General features: G+C 33.5%; 2 protein-coding genes across 2 annotated transcripts; both read right to left on the bottom strand.

Moving 5' to 3' along the window:
* Window positions 1-907: 907 nt before the first annotated feature.
* Window positions 908-4,976, bottom strand: LOC113775693. The gene is made up of 7 exons (XM_027320676.1): window positions 4,829-4,976; window positions 4,674-4,721; window positions 4,213-4,262; window positions 3,931-3,974; window positions 2,184-2,260; window positions 1,987-2,035; window positions 908-1,156 (listed from the first exon to the last, which is right to left on the bottom strand). Exons 5-7 carry the CDS (start codon window positions 2,254-2,256, stop codon window positions 964-966), a joined length of 315 nt encoding a protein of 104 aa, XP_027176477.1. The 5' UTR covers window positions 2,257-2,260; window positions 3,931-3,974; window positions 4,213-4,262; window positions 4,674-4,721; window positions 4,829-4,976; the 3' UTR covers window positions 908-963.
* Window positions 4,977-10,735: 5,759 nt separating this feature from the next.
* On the bottom strand, window positions 10,736-14,791 carry LOC113774731. Its single transcript, XM_027319345.1, has 6 exons — window positions 14,711-14,791; window positions 14,228-14,275; window positions 11,707-11,824; window positions 11,323-11,614; window positions 11,118-11,242; window positions 10,736-11,011 (listed from the first exon to the last, which is right to left on the bottom strand). Exons 3-6 carry the CDS (start codon window positions 11,803-11,805, stop codon window positions 10,736-10,738), a joined length of 792 nt encoding a protein of 263 aa, XP_027175146.1. The 5' UTR covers window positions 11,806-11,824; window positions 14,228-14,275; window positions 14,711-14,791.
* Between the last annotated feature and the right edge of the window lie 4,446 nt (window positions 14,792-19,237).

Raw genomic sequence — 19,237 nt, 5'->3', positions numbered from 1 at the left:
AAAGAAATCATCAAAAAACCAAGAGAAAATGGAATTTTTATAGCCACTAATTGTTGGGGTGCATAATGAACAACTTACTAAAAGTATTAGAAAGGAAGACAAAAACAAAGATATTGAGCTAAGAACTCCATACGCTTTCAAGGCTCCAATATCTAGGCTCTTAATCAATCAAAATTGAAAGAAAAAATTAACTGGGTCCTCTTCATATACATATATATATTATATATATACAATTTTTTTAGAATCGCAAGCAAAATACTGGCATCCATTGACTATAATCCGATTCAACTTTTTGTTAAGAAATAATTTAGAATCAAAATACTTACTCCAATAGCCGGAAAAGCCATATCGCAATCATGATGAGATCTAATATCAAGCAAAACAAATAAAGCCAACTCCGCCTACAAAGTTTCTTAACAATCTTGGTAAAGGTGTTCCTTTTGTTTAATAAATTGTTTCAAGAAAGATTGACAAAAAAAATTGGGTAAAATAGTTAGAGATTAATTCGCATACAAGAGTTTTCAATTGGGGAATGCAAGAGTTTTCAAATTTAGCAAGAGTTTTCAATTATGCCAAGTAAATTTTCAAATTTGTTCAACTGTATCCACTTATGTATTACAATTCAATGAAAGAAACAATAATCCAAAAAATCACATAATAAGTATAAATAGCCGAGATTGGCTTTATATATGTTTGTCAAACTCAACATTCATGGAGAAGTAACTCGTGCAATAGTATATTGTATCAATCCAAATAAAGTACTGTAGCAGCTACACTTGGTGGTGGGGGGAACAAAGTTAGTAGTCTCGATTGGTTGGTACTTGGTAGTACTTTCTGGACTATACTCATCCATCGAAATTATAAAGACCGGATGTCTCCTATAACGGTTAGTTTTGGTCAAGTCACATAGGAGAAGGAAAAAAATGCTCTGGAACATTTTCCTGTTTTTTGGGTACAAATAGATTAAATAAAACACCAAGTACAAGCCAAACAAGTATTACGAGGAAAAAAATTTCCCCTCAAATCTTCATCTAAAGCAAAAGGTAGTTCATGAGGATAGGAATCCAAAATTACAAAATGCCATTCCATCTTGCCTCCCAATCTAGCTAGCCCATCTACACATCTATTCACTTCCTGTTGCAACCGCAATAGGACTCTGCAATCAACAATTATATTGCAAACAATGATTATTATGATTACTGAGAGTATTTGATTTCATTAGAGATATGATGTCAAGGCAGTCAACTTCAATATCTAGGAATTGAAAATTTAACTCCAAAGCAAGCATAATTCCGTCTCTAAAACCCCATAGTTCAGCCAAAATATTGATAGCAATTCCCAAGTTTGCACTGTTTCTACTATAGCCTTCCATCCAACAACCAGAGGAGTCTCTACTGAGTTCTTTTGCTCCTGCCAATCCTGGATTTCTTAAGGCTGTAGCATTTCGAAGAAGTTTAGTTTTGTGCATGTTTCTAGCCTACGAATAGAGGATTCCAACAAAAACAACAAAAGATACATAGTGTCGATAATTATGGCAACCAAAACCCAAAAGGAAGAAGGAAAAAATAAATAAATAAGCACAGTCCATATTGATAAAATCGTATTGGATGTGTGAATCAAGAGCTGAACCTAGCAGGACAACCTATATTAGACTGCATTTGTGGGTTAAATATAGTGCAAAAATATCATCCATTACCTAACACGAAACAAAAATGAATAGTTTCAAATATGGGCGCTTACACTTTCTGATTTGCTGTCCAAATCAAATTATTGCTCATAAATAACACAAAAAAAAAGACCAATCATGTTTGCCTATAAAATTTATCTAACAATGACGAAATCTGAAATGTTTCATATCTCAAGCTAACCTAATTTTGTTTTTAATCCAAGCAGTGCCAAAGAATTGAAGTTATTGGTAATTGGAAAGGCTATAAACAAATCATACATAAGAAGTAATTTTCAAGGATTCGTGGCAAAGTTCATTACTTGGATCTTGCCCAATGAGAATCAAGAGCACCATAATAATTCTTGCAAACTGCAACAACACAATTGAAATGCAGTAGCTACAAAACAAAAGATACCTGGAAAGAAGATGCGGCAAATATGGCATATATGCCTCAGCCTAAAAACAAAAGTGGAAGAAATAATAATTGTATTCTAAGATCCTGCAAAGAAGTCTATACCATTTTCTCTCAAAGTAGAGGGGTCTTCTTCTACTGGAACATCTAGATGCCATATTTGGCATGGATTATGCATCCTACTGTAATTTACAAGAGAGTTTAGCAAATCTACTTCAAAAGTAACATTTCCTTCCATTAAGTTCTTTCTCGTAGAAAAACTTAAAGGTAGATTGAAAATCTGTTTAACATTCACTCATTGAATCTTTCAATTGGCAATTCGAAATTTAATTGTTGTCCGTTAACCTGTTTAGGCTTCTTTCTCAGTTGAATCCAATTTCACAAAGTACAACAAACTGGCTATAAAAATCAGACTTTCCAAACTTAATCATACTAAAATGTTACAGGGAACATCATGTTTAGCAAATACAGATTTAAAACACCCAAAACTGAATTACCTAGTAATTATTTCCATGCTAGTCCAAGTTATTAAAAAGTATGGTGATGTCAAAGGGTATGTTTAAAATAATAGTAGTCTATCAAACCAATGACATAGGGATCAACGGAATAAGAATTGATAACATGGCAGCCGAAAGCTTGCCATGGATGCAATTATAAATGAGATTTTCATGTTAAAATTTTTAGAAGTGGTAAGAGGCAATTTAGGGTCATGAATTAAAAGCATAGAGCATTGAAAGCAGAGCACTTTCCAAACAAAATACGGCTATCATTTCTTTTATGATTCAAGGCAAGAAAATGTTATATAGAGGATGAAGTCTAGTTAAGCAAGCAACACATTAGCAAACCTCTTGGATGGAAACAGATTGTAACAAAAAATCTTAACTCCAAAAATAAAGTAATAACCGATTCATTGAGTACTAAATTTGCTGGTCACTTGCATACCTCCATTGCTTAACTAATTACCAGTGGGTGAGAAAGTCCGGACCCTTCATTTGAGATCAAACTCTTTTTTCAGTACACTTTTGCTGAGGCATATATGAACCACTAAACTAATTTTGTTCATACATTCTAATTGCATATGCATTTTTTCAAGGTGAAATCCTACTTTTGTCCCTATTTAGTAAAAACTCAATCAAAAAGTGCATTTTTTAAGCATTTGGAAAATAAGAGCATATGTGTCATATTTAAAGATTCTTCAATTAATTCAATTTGACAACCCCAACAATATTTAAAATAAAATGAAAATGTTAATTTCTAAAGTTTTCCAAGCACATGAGTTTCAATTGAACTTCAAAACACACAGCAAGTACAAGAAATAAGAAGACCACGTTTTCTTTTCTTCTATTTCACAAATTCAAAAATGGAGATTTATACAAACGCTACCTGTTTGTTTTGGTATTTTGCAAATATAAGATCCAGTATGTTGTGCTACTTGAAGTGAATGATTAGGAAATAAGTCGAGGGGAAATTTTGAAAAAATCATAAAAAACTTTTCAGCAAGGAAAACAGATATTAAGACATTAAAATCCATTATATTTGCATGAGTTCTTTTAACCTTGAAGATAAAAACATGAAATCAGACAAAAAGGTAATAACCTTTTTTGCCACGTTTACTGAGTTCTTTGACCTTGAAGATGAAAACCTGAAATCAAATATAAAGGTAGGAACTACTTTTTGCTACTTATATATAGAGAAAAAAATTTAGAAACCATAATTGCAAATTAAAAAAGTGGACAAAACAAATCCTCCAAATATAAACAGCAACAACACTTATAACAATAATAAAAAACTTAAAATAGAGCTCAGGAAAAAAAATAAAAGTAAGCACGGATGCAAAAATTAGAAAACTCACCATGAGGAACGAGAATGCGGGAGAGAAGAAGCACTAAAAATTTTCTAAAAAGAAAAAGGCACATATCAATAACAAGTGAGAAAAAAACAGCTAGTAGAATAACCATATAGATGTTCACACAAGAAGAGAATAATCACACAACAATAAAGATAATAGTGTATAGGAAAAAAATCAATAATAAAAAATGTATTTGTCAGATCTTAAAGATGGAAGGAGAAAATAGCCGACTCTCCAAGATAGAAACAAATGATCACGAATTAATCTGTAGGAAAAAAAGCTCACCTCTACCTTTTTCTCATAAAATATGAGACGAACAACTGTTGCCTTCCAATCTGCCCAAAAAAAAAAGAAAGAAAAACAATGATTGAGTAACCTAAAGTAATCATAATTTTTTCTCTCTTGAATTAAAAAGATAACTCCATGAAACGAAACAGGAAACATCGAACAGTAGAAAGTTGTGAAAAAAAGAATGCAAGATTTGAATCCCAAGACTGGAGCAAAAGCTAGCGAATTTCTAATATCTGGGCATCCCTAATTTTGATACAGACCATCCATATTAAAATTGGGGGTGTAAAGAAGATATCTTTGGGACGAATATTACAGCAGATGGGTTCGAGGAATCATGCGCGGAAAAAACGAAAAGGGGAAAAAAGATTTTTAATATGGCTAAGTAATATGAAGAAAAAATTATGACTAAGTAGCCTAAAATAAAATAAATGTTTGCTTCCCATTCATTGTTACACCTTGATCAACGGAGAGTAATGGAGCTGGAGAGCCACGGAGAGGCAGATCTGGACAACAGCGAATCAAGGAAAGAAAAGAAGTAAAAATGAGAGAAGAAAAGGAGAAAGAAACCAAGAAGAAGGATTAGATAGGGAGGCCCATTCATTGTTATCACCTTGATCAATGGAGAGTAATGGAGCCGGAGAGCCACGAAGAGTAAGATCTGGACAACAGCGAATCAAGGAAAGAAAAGAAGTGAAAATGAGAGAGAAGAAAAAAAGAAAGAAATCGAGGAGGAGGATTAGATAGGGAGGCGCAAAAGAGACTCTCGACAGCAGCTTCAGAAACCCTATCTATTGAATGATGAGGTGAAATCTCGATTTTGTCCTCAATTCAATTCATCAGCTCAATCAACGGAGGACTACCATCAATCGACCAATCACAGCGTGCCACGTCAGCAATTGGGTTCAATTGAAGGGATTGGCATTCACACATTTACTATATATGTTAATATGTTAATGATTGGTTGTTAATCACGCGTGGATTGCGAGCCTTGGATGTTTGAGTGTTTGTATAAAATTTTATAATTTGTAGAAAAAAAAAATCGTGTATTTGAAGGTCTGAAAAAAAAAATTTTCTTTCCTTTTCCTTTTCGTTTCCTTTTTCTTTTTCTTTTTTCCTTTCTTCTTCCTTCCTTCCTCCTTTTTTTTCCACCCCGATCACCGTCAGCCATGCCAACCAATGCCACCATCCCACTCCTCTTTTTTCCTTTCTTTTTCCTGCTTCGTGCCTTCTTTCCTTCTCCTCCTCATTTTCTCTTCCTTCTCCCAATCCCCATTCTCTTCCCCTCTCTCTGTCTCTGACCCCCTTTCCCCTCTGGTTGAGGATGCGCAATCAGAGGTAGAATGGGAGAGAAATAGAGTCAAGGGGAAAGGAGAGAGCGGGAGAGGAGAAGGAATGGACATAAGTGGGGAGAGAGGATAGGAAGAAAAGGGAGAGGAAGAGGAGAGAGCAAGAAGGGGAGAAAAGGGAAAGAGAGGCGCTGGACTGCTAGTAAAGGAACCGGCGTCACCGGCACTGCCATTGATGGAGTGTTAGCCGACGGTGGTGGGTTAAGATGGGAGAAGAGAAAGAAAATAAAGGAAAGAAAAAAAAAACTTGTGTGTTTTTTGATATTTTAGAATGTGTATATTAAAAATTTTGAAATATTTTTAAAGGGTTACTGTAAACAAATTTATAAAAAAAGATTGTTTTATTAAATGCATGATTAAAAAAAAAACTCGAGTGCCAAATAGGCCTATTACTACTAGTATTTCAATCTAAAATTAAGTGTTTGTATAGTACATTATTACTAGTACTCCTTTCGTCTCATTTTAATAGACTTGTTATCATTTTTCATTTGTTTTAAATTATAATTCACTTTCTAATTAAAAAATATAATTAATTTGTAATTTTTTAAAAATATCCTTATTTAATGTAGATTATTATTGAGTTTAACCTAACTTATCTATACAATCATAAAGCCTTTGTAGGTAGCTAACATGGTTTTAACTTTGTGTGTTTCTAAATTTACTCTTATTTCTAACCTTTATCTCTATTATCCATTAAACATCTTTTGTCATTTTTTATACTTTCCTTTTTATTCTCACCAAAACTAAATTTTATCCTAACTATCTAATTATATATAACCAACATAATAATTTTTGTTACAACTACCAATAGGTTTAAATATCCAAACATTTTTATTATTAAAAAAGGTTTAATTACCAAGGTAGCTACCAATTGACATAACTACCAAGATAACTATCAATTCATTAAAAAAATTTCACAAAAATTAATTTATTCTTAAATTGCACATACATGGGTGTGCCTTTAGCACTAGTTTAATACAAAGCTAATTAGCCACACTGCATTTAATGTAAGTATATATTTAGAAAGATAATAAATTAGATTTATTTTTTCAACAAAATTAACTATTTTTTCTAAATGGTGAAAAAAAAATCAAACTTATCAAAGTGAGACGGAGTAAGTACTACAAAGCAATCAAACCAACGCATCCCAAGAGAGGATGACTTAATAGTACAAATTTTACTCCCCTCAACTTTTTAATACTTTTAACTTGTTTCCTAAACTTTCATATTGAATAACTGCGCCTCATTTCTAATCCAATTCTGTTTAGGGAGAAAGACTGTCACTTTTTAGGTGGAAAAAGAGTCGTTTCAAGGGGCATTTGCGAGAAGACACCACCGCAATGATAGCAATAGAATCTATCAATATTGTCAAATCCCTATTATCTTTAGAGTAGAGTTTTTGGGAGTTCATATTGTAATAATATGGGATTAAAAAATAATTGAGAAATGTGGTAACCAAATATTTCAAAAAATTTCCGTACAAAACTAGCCATCCAAATTCCAAAGAGACATGTGACCAGCATCTTGATAATGAGGTTGAGGAAAACCAACAATTTTCCAATATTCATAACCATGACTGGACACATGGAACAAGTCATCATGCATTAATCATTGATGCTATTTTTTCTCTTGAAGTCATTCTTGGTGTGCATGTGTGTCAATAATGTAGAGTTCATTGTGCTTAATGCTAATAGCGTAATTGTCATAATCAAAGAAAGGACGCCTCAAGAAAGACAAGCAGAAAGCTACTACGTACACAACATACAATCTACGAAGTTGACTTTTAAATTCTTCCTTTGGCAAACTAGTTTAAAATAAATGCATTAAAATTTCCTCAATTAGGACCATGCACAATTAATAATCAGTCATTAAGTCAATCGGGTTTTAAATGCTGGAACCGAAACATAAATACTTGTCATGCTTCAGCATACATAAAAAGTACAAGGGCTTTGCCTGTAAGGTGGAGTTTCCTGTAGACATGTCATTGTACCCAAAGCTAAAAGAAAATCCATCATGGCTTGTTCTGTTAGTTTGGTATTTATTGTACTATTAAGACTGTGTTGTGCGTATTGGTCGCGTACTGAAACATACGACGGAGTAAAAGAGAGCTGCATCATTATAGTAAATGCAGCTCAAGTAGTTTTTTTTTTTTTTGGGGTCGGGCGGAGTGTTTTGAGGGTGGGTTTGTCTTCAGGTTAACTACTTCCCTCCAGATTAAGATTTAAGACTGTAATGTAATTTCAGCCGAGCAAAAAACCTCAGCGGCTACTAAACTATTGGTCAGATCATGTTTTGGACATTAAATTATTTTTCGTCAGTAATTAGCCACTAAACAACTTAATCAGTAAATTCGTGACCATTTAATCAATAATTGCTCTTAATTTGTGAAATTAGCTGTACACGTGACAAAGTGCGGGGTAATTTTGTCCAACAACTACGTGACCCTATTTCACAGATTAATTGCTAATTTTACAGATTAAGAGCAATTATCGACTAAATGGAAACGAGTTTACTTATTAAATTGTTTAGTGGTCAATTACTGACGAAAAATAATTTGATGGCCAAAATATGATCTGACAAAACATCCGCGGATCAAAGGAAAAAGTCGGTCCCACAGATTGGATAATAATAGCATCTATCTTTTGCCTAGGCAGGAAATATGATTAAGGTGATCATTAATTGTCTACCATTCTTGCAGTTTTGGAAGGCCATCAGGGCAACGTGCTTTCACCTGAAAATCCTCCACTGCTCAGCTTGACGGGGTCAGTAAAACCGAGCCATTATTGTGGGAGTGGGACTCGATATGGAGACCAGCTAACTCCAAGGTTTTCTGGTACAGTAAGGTAATGGCTAATTTTTTTTTTTTTTTTTGTCAAACAAGGTAATGGCTAATGGAATACGTTAAATCACGATACAGGAAAAAAAGGAAAGGAGAAATAAAATATTAGTGGTCACGAAAAGCCACCATAAGAAAACGGAGCTCCAAGAAACTCAAATTGCAAAAGGAAGACATATGATGACCTACACCTACGTAGCATGGCCGAATAGACGGACTCCAATGCCCATTTGCTTTGATGAGATTTTCACTTTCAATAATAATGACACGGCATAAAAATACCAAAAGGGACCAATAAAATATAGCACAGTAGCAAGCCAAGTTAATGCTTGAAAGGATATGCTTGGAAGATCCTTCCCCACCAAATTTTAATAGCAACCATTCCTTTAAAGTTAATGAACCCCCTTAACAAGTCATCTCTCTGGCTAGATGCCAGAGGATCTCCTCCCCCAGTTCCAGTTCCAGTTCCTCCTCCACTGGCTGCTGCTGGGCCAGTGGAGGTTTCAGCTTCAGTTTCAGTTTCACTAACATGATGGGCTCCGTCTGGGACGATTCAGCACCTGGTGGTCGCTGAAGTCGTATGGCAAGCGGGAGGAGGAGAAGGGTCGAGCATGATCCGGTTATACGGCGCAAGTGAACACGGAAGTTGTGATGCTCGCTCCAACCTTACTAGGTATTTTGGGCAACCACGGATCCTTTGGCAATGCATCTATTACAGATGTAGCTCAAGCTTCAGTAGTAAACAAATATCTTTGTTAGAATTATGATATTTTCTATTCCTATATCTCTGATGTCTCTCAAATTTAGATGCATTTTGGACACAGAAAATTCAAGGGGCAGTTGATATTTGTTTTTCTTTTCTCTTAAGTACTGTTGATTGACTTGCCTTGGTTGTGTATTTATAATTATATTACGTATTCAATTTCAACATAATTTTTAGGCAGTAGTTGCCCGATTGAGTCGGTCATAAATATTGCTCCCAAAATTGTGCATCTGGCAGAGCGTGTGTATGTATGTTTTTTTTATTTTTAATTTTAGTTTCATTTTATTTGGCTTTCCGTTGTTTAAACTTTTATTCTTAGGATCGAAACAGCACAGCTACACTAGGCGCAGGCAAAACATAGCTTATTCTTTTTAATGCGAGTTGATGCGTTCGCGTAGGAGACCGAGATCTGCAAGAAATTGACAAAAATAGAGGACTCGTGATTTTGACATGTCAAAATAACGTCGCTTAGTAAATCATTAACAATATATAAAAAATGACTGGAAATAACGAGGGGGAAATGTTGATTTAATTTGTGTAATTTAAGTCTAGAATTTCAGGCATTGGTATTTGTTTTCGGGCAAATTACACTTTACCCCTTTGTGGCATAGCTAATTTTTACATAATCCCTCTATAGTTTTAAAAGTTATATATAATTTCTTTATAATTTGAATTAAAATATCAAAATGACGAAAATGATTATTCGTAATAGAATCTATAAAAATGTCGAAATTACCTTTGTTTAAAAACTAAAATGGTTGAAATAACCAAAATATATAAATATAATATGCATAACAATTTAACCCCATATGACTTTATATTTTATCATATAACTCCTTTATGGTTTTTAATATATATACATTATCCCCTTGTGGTTCATAATTAATTTTCAACTTTATATAGGGGTATTTTTGTCATTTTAGTTGATTCCAATATGGATTGCAAATTTCGTCATTTTGACACTTTAATTCAAATCATGAAAAAGTTATGTTTAACTTTTGAAATCATAGGGGATCATATAAAAAAATACCAAACTACATGAGGATAAAGTGTAATTTTCCCTTTGTTTTCTCTTATTCTCCATTTCGGCTTCAATTTTGATCATCCCCGTGGTAAGCGGAGGTCTAGTGACACGGCACATTATTATAATTATTTTTTTCTTCTCTCTTTTTCGGAAACAATACATGATGTTCAGATTCACTCATGATAAGCTAAATTGGCACAGAGTGTCTTTCATATACCAAGTAAAGGTAGCAGTCAAGTAACAAAGGCAGCAACTTTTCATTAATCAAATTGTCCAGTGCACTCATAATGATCCAATTTACACGAGTTCAAGGCCAATAGACTGCAACTAGGAGGGGATCACCGCGCGATGCGCAGTGGGTGAATGTAGTGATGCCCAGTAATGCCCAGTTGAATAATTAATTTTGTAAAATTAGTTAATTCAAAGAAGAAGTAATGTATTAAGGATCGTGGGGCAGTGGTTGCTTAGTTTAGCTAAGAAGAAATGGAAACTACCAGTAATGTATTTAATCGATAGGTAAATTACACTGCATGGTTCAGTTAAACTCATTAAGCATCCGAATAAACATTGAATGTGTGATACCAAGGAAATTTTTTTTCAACTCCGGTATCATCGAAGATCAAAACTGTAAATATATTTTCAGATTCCAGAACAAAGACAAGAGTTTCGTTGTGCTGCAATTGATGTTGAAGAACGAAATCTCTCCAGTTTTGGTGAAGGCGTTTATGCTTTACACCAATTTGAGCACTTCTGTGTCCAGTGTTGATAAGTAACATGGGAGTCTTGATACCATTGATGAAGTGATCAATAAAACGCGGAATTTTCTATCATCAAGAGGTGCAGATTAGAAGATATGCAGAAACAAAAGGAAATTGCTTGCGAGAAAGTTGAGATGAAAAAGAGAATGCAGGTAAACATAGAATAGCTTACCAAACTGTTTGGAGTTGCCGAGTTAAAGATTTGATAAAAGCACACCGAATCAGATAGATCTTGACAGAAATTTGGCCTCAGCGAGGAAGCAACTTGCTGCTGTCCAGCGGCCATGTGGATATCATCTGTAATTAATGACTGTGTTACATTAAAAATGATATATGATATAGATGAGGATATGAGATAGGTACAGGGGTATCTTGACCTCTTGATGCAATGGCATTCATGTGCAACAGGTCTGGTAGGGGAACGGTCCAAGGCAAAAGAACTTGTTTTTGCAATTCACAAAAGTGAATGACATCAAATATTAGATTCCTGCTATGTTGAAGTAATAGCGTGTCATGCCTTTTAACAATGTTGTGTTCACAAAAAACATCCCATCCTTGTGCGAATCTATGATCCGTAACTATGATAGGCCATTGCCGCAGTCCAAACCTCAAAATAATTCTATTGCAGTGGTGTTGATGAAGTAATGATTCAAACTGAGTAGGTAATACCTTCAAAAAATGAAGTAGGAAAATATCGTCAAAGAATACCATGCTATTTAACTCTAAATGCTGCAATGTAGGTGAACGAGCTAAAAGTTAACCTGTCCTCTGTGGATGCATTTGAGTAGAAAACAGCATGCTGATAAGCAGCTATTTGTCGGTTGAAAATTTCCTGGAGATGTTAAGATTGTTTCTGCCATTGAACTATCAGGAGGAAAGCTGTAAAATTGGAAAATCAGGAAAACGGTCTATTAATAGAAAATGCGAGTACAAGGTGACATCATGTGATAAGGATTAGAAATACATTGTAGAGCAACTCATCTGCTGACAATTTCTTATGCAGAAAAAGCGGTAGTGCAAATGTATGGTTAACAGTTGTTATGGATGATCTTGTAAATGGCAAAGAGCATATATATAAAGAAAAGATCAATGTAAAAAGAGTATATTTTTCATTGCTTTTAATGCTAAGTGCAAGCTTTTTCCTACCACAATTGAAAAGATTTATTAGTTGCAGAGGAAGGTAAGGAACAATGAATAGAAAAGACAATTCAATGTGAAACATTAAGTGTGAGTTGTCAACCGACTGCTTGTAAAGTAATGCATTTGTAGTGCTTTAATGGCCTGAAGGCAAGATCATAATTCACCCTGTACTTGCCATGTTTATTGTAGTAGATAGGCTGATATATAAGTAGCAGGACCTGAATATATAAGTTTTATTTGTAAAAAATGCTGTCATTTGTAATAAATGAATAAGTGTGCATACAAAGCTAGAGGTTCCAAACGGATAATAATAATTGTATTGCAGAAAATATAAAGAAACGGAAATGAATCCCAAATTATATAGATTATAAAGCTGCTAGTTCTGCAAAAAGGGAGTTCATCGTCAGGGATTCAAAGATATCTGTGAAAATCCTCATGCTGTCCAAGATGGAGGATTTCAGTTAATTTTTGAAAGTCTGGCAAGAACATTGATACAGGTGCCATTATCAAAGTTCAATGATCATGACAAAAGCTGTTTAGCAGATAACCACGTACAAAAGTGAGAAAATTGCGAACAGATGAGCAGCATTTCCAAAAGCCATAAACAATCTGCCTAAGTATAGAAGTGCAGATGACAGAAAGCAAAAAATATTAATGTTTGAGCAGTCTAAAAGGAAACGAGGGCAATTCAGCCTAATTTTGCTTTCTTTTTGGAGTTGGCATCTGAACTTTCAAAGTCATTCTTCTCAGAAAGGCGAGAAGAGTTGTTGGGCTTGTCAATCGACATCACAGGAACAGAGCAAGCAGATCTAATTATAGAATTTTGCTCCTTAAAAGATGCATCCTTTTGTTGCAGAAATTGACCTGTCTCACTTGCAGTTGTGAGAGGATAAAGCTCTTCAGAGTTCAGAGAAACATGGGTTGAAGAACAATACTGAACTGGATTTTCAAAAAGATTGTTCATAAGCAAATCCTCTTTGTCAAAGTTGAGAGCTTGGCTGACGCTATCAGAACAATTAAAGCAATCGTCTAGTCGATCATGCAGTGCTACAGGTATAGAGTTCCTAATTTTTCTCCTAGGTAGACAGAAATCAGGCTCAATAGGGGAAGAAGGAAGGTTCAAATTTTTCCTTTTTTCTGGAAGAAATTTTCCTTTGCAGCTCCTAAGATCAGCCTTAGGAGTAAGCGGAAACTCTGCAGATTGTAAATGAAGATGCATTCATTTACAAAGAATCGAAATGTAGAATCAGCAACCAGCAGGTAGGGGAGCGCATGCGGTCTAAAAACCAAGAACTGGACAAGAAGAAAGCAGCAAAAGAAGGACATCGCCAACTATACCTGCAAGAATACTTGCATTTGGCACGTCATTTGCTGTCTCAGAAGAGGGAGCAGAATGAACGTGAGGAACAAAAGGAGCAGACTCGCGAGAGGACATATATTGTAATGCCTCAGTAATGACATCGGCACTGTCATGGCCGCTCTTCAAGGCTTCGCCTCCTAACATTTCACTATGCATAGAAGAGTGATTCGCATCATCAAGTTTTTCATGATGCGAATCAGGGAAAGAAACACCCGATTCCATATAACCAAGTGAAACCTTACGAATACGTGGGAGTAAATGCGCATTCTTTTTCTTGGCAGCTCTATTTTCTTTTCGACGTTGCAGAAGTTCCATTTTTTTCGAAGGTGGCATTTCTGCATACTTTTTGCGGCGAGTAGCATTTCTATCCATTCGTTTTTTACTAAGAGCGCAAAATGTCGAAGGACTATATAAAGAAAGGAATATCTAACTTAGCAAAAAAGAATGTAAATCGAAAACTGGCAGAAACCAGAGCAGGCAAAAAACAAATGAACAGCAAGGATCTAAAGAAGTTAATAGCCGACAGCTGAGCAAAGAACAAATGTTCACATAAAAAATAATCAGGCACGTAAACATAGCACCAGAAAGAATAGAATAACTCGTATATGCAAGTATAAGGATCACAAAAGGTACAGAAAGTCAAAAAGTCCCAAACTAAAAAAAGGTAAAACTGGAGCAGGCCGTAAGTACGGATGCATCACAAAATGCATACCAAAGATGCACAAATTAAGGATAAAATATAGAGAAAAGAGCAAAAGAAGAACAAAATCAGAATAACTAACCTGTGAAGACGAAGAAGCTCAACACCGCAGAAGTGAAAACAGCAGAAACTATCAAAGAAATCACAATCATGTAAGAGGTAATAAGAAAATGTGGGGAAAAAAGGGGAGAGAAAAAGAGAAGCTAATTTGGTAATAATAATTTAGAAGGAGCAAAAAAAAAAAGTAAAAACAGTCGAACCAGTGCATTAGAAAACAGAGAAGCAAGCAAGAAATAAAAAACAAAGCAGCATGATAGCAATTCTGAAATATTTGAACAATTAAAGAACAAAAAATGAAAGTGAACTATAAAACTAATATGCTCACCAGGAAGCAAAAACTACAGAACCAGTGCAAATTAAAACCAAGCTAATAAATTAGGGAAAACAAAGGTTCAAAATAGCCAAAGAAAACGAAGAACAATGCGTATGAGGTAGTTGTCTTTTTGTCTAACAAAGAAACAAGAGTAATAGAATAGGGAAAAGAATGCAGTAGATGCACAATTACCATTGTTCATGATGATGCTCAGTAGAAAATCCGTTGGGGAAAACCAGAGAAACCCTGTAACCATTGTGCAAATGCAAAACACTAAACCATGTCAATCAACGGCAGCAAAGGGAAGCTGATGCTTGAGAATGGTGAAAAATGACGGTTTTTTGAAGATTTACAAGCATAACCTCAAGGAAAGGGAAAAAGGCTACAAGGCCTATTGAGTGGAACCGTAAATGCAGCCACAAGGAATGGGTAATATAGTCAAATAAGATAGGCACCTATTAGCTCAAGTACAATCACTTGTCCGCAAAAACAGGCCGGTGACAAGTAATGACTAATGAGGAAGTCGAGAAAGCATGCTTTGGAACTAAACAAACAAAAAGCAGGCTTGTCTGTAAAAGTTAGTCAAATCACATTAGCAATAAGAAGTTTGGTTACGACAGGAAAAGTAAGGAAAGGAAAGAATAAGACAAGCATATTTCTTGGCTAATAACTACATAGAATTGGTAATTAAATGCGTTTTTTTTGGGTAAGAAAAAGTATTAATAACTATAAAAGACAGTAATTAAATGTGATTTATCTGGCAATAAAATTGCGAAATTAGAACTGGATTAATAAAAAATTAATTGAAAAAAGCTGATAGTTAAACTTCATTTGCTGGACAACCCAAAACAAAAGAGGACATTTTCTTAATGAAATTGGGAAAAAAGGTAAATAAATGTGATTTTTTTGACAAGCACAAAAAAAAAATGGTAATTGCAAAAAAGTTGTGAATTAAATGTGATGCGTTGGGTAACAAAAAAAATGACAGTTTAAAAAAATGGTATTATTTATTAGTTACCAACAATTTATTGTAAAAAATGGTATTATTTATTAGTTACCAACAATTTATTGTAAAAAATTGGTAATTAAGTGTGATTTATTTGGTAACAAAAAAAGGAACCCAAATAAAAATAGGTAAGTAAATAATTATAACAATTAATAACAGGGAATCGATAACTAAACATGGTGTGTGGCGTGACCAAATAATAAATGACACTAATGAAAGGACACCACATTGTCGATTGTTTACGTAGAATCAATACCAAATAAAGGTTGTCATGAAAATTTGATAATAATAGTTAAATGCCTTCCCCTCTCATTCGAAAATAAATAAATAAATAAAGAGATTGGTGGAAGAAAATCAAATAAAGAGTAAAATTTTCACAATTGGAGCATAACAAAAGCAATTACAAAAAATGATAATATATAATAAATAATATAGTTCAAGCATAACATAAGCAATTATTACAATAAAAAATAATTATTAATAATTGTGATTTATCTGGGAACCAAAAGAAAGCACTGATAATTGTAAAGAATTGGGGTGGTACCAAAGCAACAAAAGAATCAGCAGAGGTCCAATTCACACGGAAAAGATGGAAAAGGCCAAAAACCAAAGGAACGTGGGACCAGGCTTTAGCGGAAGAATTGCCAAACGCCCAAGCAAGCAAACGAAAGACGACCATCAATTGGAAATTCACACGAGCGGACGACCACCAATCAACCAATACAAGTGGGCCACGTCAGCAATTGAAGCCCGATTGAAAAGCCTCCCATTCCCCAGTAGACTAGATATGTTAATGATCAGTTAAAGATAGCGACTGGCCACAAGGCAACTTCAACCACGATCCAGTATACTACATGGTCAACTTGTATACTTTTACAAGTATACACTTTTACAAGTATACTAAAAATTCAATTAAGCTCGCCGAGCTTACGAGCTAAGGAATATAGTGATCAAAATCGACTTGTACGTATTATTAAGTAGTTCGAATTCGACTCAAACTCAGTAAATATCGAATTCAAATCTAATCATTAACCAAGTTACTCATGAATTTGAGTCGAATAATTTGATCAACTTGCAGCTTTATGTAATAGCAGTCCATGTTTTGTTCGTAAATTTTCCAAACCAGTTTATATGTATTGCCAAATGCACCAATCAATCACATTAGACGAATCCAAATCGCACAAAAACTTGATAGCTCGGAAAAAGGCAATCTTACCTGCCAAACGGAAGCAATTCAAAACCCGAATCGCAATTGCGGTTAGTCCTTTTGGTAACACGAATATATCGACAACAAAAGATTCACCAATCATATAAAACCCGGTGCTAGTGGAGAGTAAGCGAGTAATAAGAATAAGAAAAGCTTTTCACCAACTCAATTTTTTTTTTAAGTATAATATTAAATCCACTTCTTATTTGGTGCCCTGACAGCACCAAATAAACAAACCCTTTTAATTATAAGCATTTTATACCCATGTCAATAAAATGCTACCATCTACACGGTTAGTAAAAGTTTTAAAACATTACCTATAATTTCATATGCTATAGTATAGAAGGACGTACATATTTTTTGTGACAATCCCACATTATCTCAAGACGAACCCTGAGGATTAGCGAGCTGTCTGCCCAACTCTCGTCGGGGTTCAGTCAACTAATGAACCAGCAACCCAATAAAATTAACTAAATATCTTCGAAGTAAAGGTTACAAACTATAATAGAAATATAATCGTCACATCAACTTCCCAAATCATATATATATATATAATAAAGTCGTATTTTCATTCTTATCCCTTCATGTTTTCTCTTTCCTACGTGGCTTAATGAGACGACAAGTAATTTCCTACGTGGCTTGCTCCTTTTTTGTTTAAATATATATCAATTCTTATTTCCTATAAGATTTCTTAATATTATATGATTCTTATTTCCTACCCAAAAAAGAAACTGGAAAGTAATGCGATATAAATAAAAGAGACATAAATATCTCTATTAGATATATATCCAAATTCATGCCAATAATTTGTGTACTACATAGGAACCGAAGTAAATGATAATTGTTATCACTACAAGAAGTAGAAAAGTAACTAATTTCAAAAGGAACAATTAATAATAGAAGTCAATATCTGATGTTGGAAATAGGATTCTTAATAAATTTTATTATTAAGTGCGTTATCAAGACATAGTACATAGCACGAAATTTATGGAAAAGAAAAAGTTAATTGAATCCAATTAACTCTATATATTTGACACGTACGGTCAAATATAAATTCCAATTTGAGCACGGGTTTGTAAATTCTTATAAACCCGTTCGTTGTTAATCAAAACATGTTGGTTATAAGATTCACAATACATCTCTGCCCAAATGGTGGGGAGTATTTAGTGTGTGGACCCACACTATAGAAGTCAATGCACTTAAAAGACTCGATATAGTTGAGGTGGTCTTTCAAGATAGGTAAAATCTATCTTGAGAACTCACTTTTATTTCATATAAGAATTCTTAATATTATAGGATTCTTATTTCCTACCTAAAGTTACGTACCTTAAACAACTTAAATTAAGATAAACTTACTTTTAATGTTCTTTTCAATATCTCTTTATATTCTTATCAATTCTTATTTCTTATGCCTACACTACATATAGTCTCTAATATATTGATTTCAAGCATCAAATTCATGGTTAAGTATTTTCAGTGCAAACGGTTGGCACATTAAATTATCGATTTTGGATTTTCACTCCTCTTGATTATCAAGTACATCTACTTTTAATACATATTTTTTTTAAAAAGGTATGTTGATCTTCAATTGTAAAAGTTTAGTAACATATCTTGAATTTTTTTTTCTATTTTTTTTATGAACACATAGGATTAGTAATATATCTTGAATTAGTAATAAATTTCTCTTATATTTCACATATTATATCTCACATAATATTTTTGCCTTTAATTTTGATAAATCATTATCAGATTGGTGGAACCGACAACCAATACCAACCTGAAACATTTTCTTCCCAGATCCCAATTAGTATAATAGATTATTCTAATTAACAACATTTCAATACACTTCATATGAATCATTCATCAGAGGGTTCAACAAAAGCTACAAAGGAAGGAATCCTTATAAAAAGATTTGCATGAGAAGGTAGATTTAATATACTATTTTATTTTTTAAAATTATAATCTTTACGTATTGTTATACACAACCTTAAATGCGATAAATCATTTATTTTTTTATACTTAGTTATCCTGCTTTGCTATCATGCAGTGATAATGGAAAATCAATAAATGCTGATTTGCACAGACAAATCAAAGAGAATATTCAAATAGAAGAAAAAACAAAAACAAGTTTCTGAAGAGTTGAATATTATTTGATACTATTTACTATACTTTTTATTTATTTTCAAGTTTTTAAATATTATGATATTGTCGAATGTTATTTTTTTCCATTTTTAAATTATTATTTACTGAATTAGATGTTCAAATTTATATTACAATGCGCATATAGTAATATACTTAAGAAATGTTATAATAAAATATACATTAAGTTTGTATTTCATATCGATATTTTTATAAAATTTACTAAATAGTTTATTATTTTTTGAAAATTCCCGTTCAACGAACGGGTACAAAACTAGTTTATAATATAAAGTTAAATGTCAAACTTAATTTACATAATAAGTGCCCAACTTACAACTTCAAACTTACAAGAGTCAAAGATAAAATC

The sequence above is a fragment of the Coffea eugenioides genome, chromosome 1 (assembly GCF_003713205.1).
Source record: "Coffea eugenioides isolate CCC68of chromosome 1, Ceug_1.0, whole genome shotgun sequence".
Classification (NCBI taxonomy): Eukaryota; Viridiplantae; Streptophyta; class Magnoliopsida; order Gentianales; family Rubiaceae; genus Coffea; species Coffea eugenioides.
The sequence above is the reverse complement of the archived record's forward strand: the minus strand, read 5'-3'. Positions and strand labels throughout refer to the sequence as shown.

Bases quoted from the DNA above. Each gene is read 5' to 3' on its own strand.
- LOC113775693 (XM_027320676.1), bottom strand. From the start codon at position 2,256: ATGCATAATCCATGCCAAATATGGCATCTAGATGTTCCAGTAGAAGAA. The intron at 2,036-2,183 runs GTATAGACTTCT...GTGTTGTTGCAG, and splicing joins CTCTACTTTGAGAGAAAATG to TTTGCAAGAATTATTATGGT. The intron at 1,157-1,986 runs GTAATGAACTTT...TGTTGATTGCAG, and splicing joins TCTCATTGGGCAAGATCCAA to AGTCCTATTGCGGTTGCAAC.
- LOC113774731 (XM_027319345.1), bottom strand. From the start codon at position 11,805: ATGGCAGAAACAATCTTAACATCTCCAGGAAATTTTCAACCGACAAAT. The intron at 11,243-11,322 runs GTCAAGATACCC...CATTAATTACAG, and splicing joins GAATGCCATTGCATCAAGAG to ATGATATCCACATGGCCGCT. The intron at 11,012-11,117 runs GTAAGCTATTCT...TCTTGATGATAG, and splicing joins CGGCAACTCCAAACAGTTTG to AAAATTCCGCGTTTTATTGA.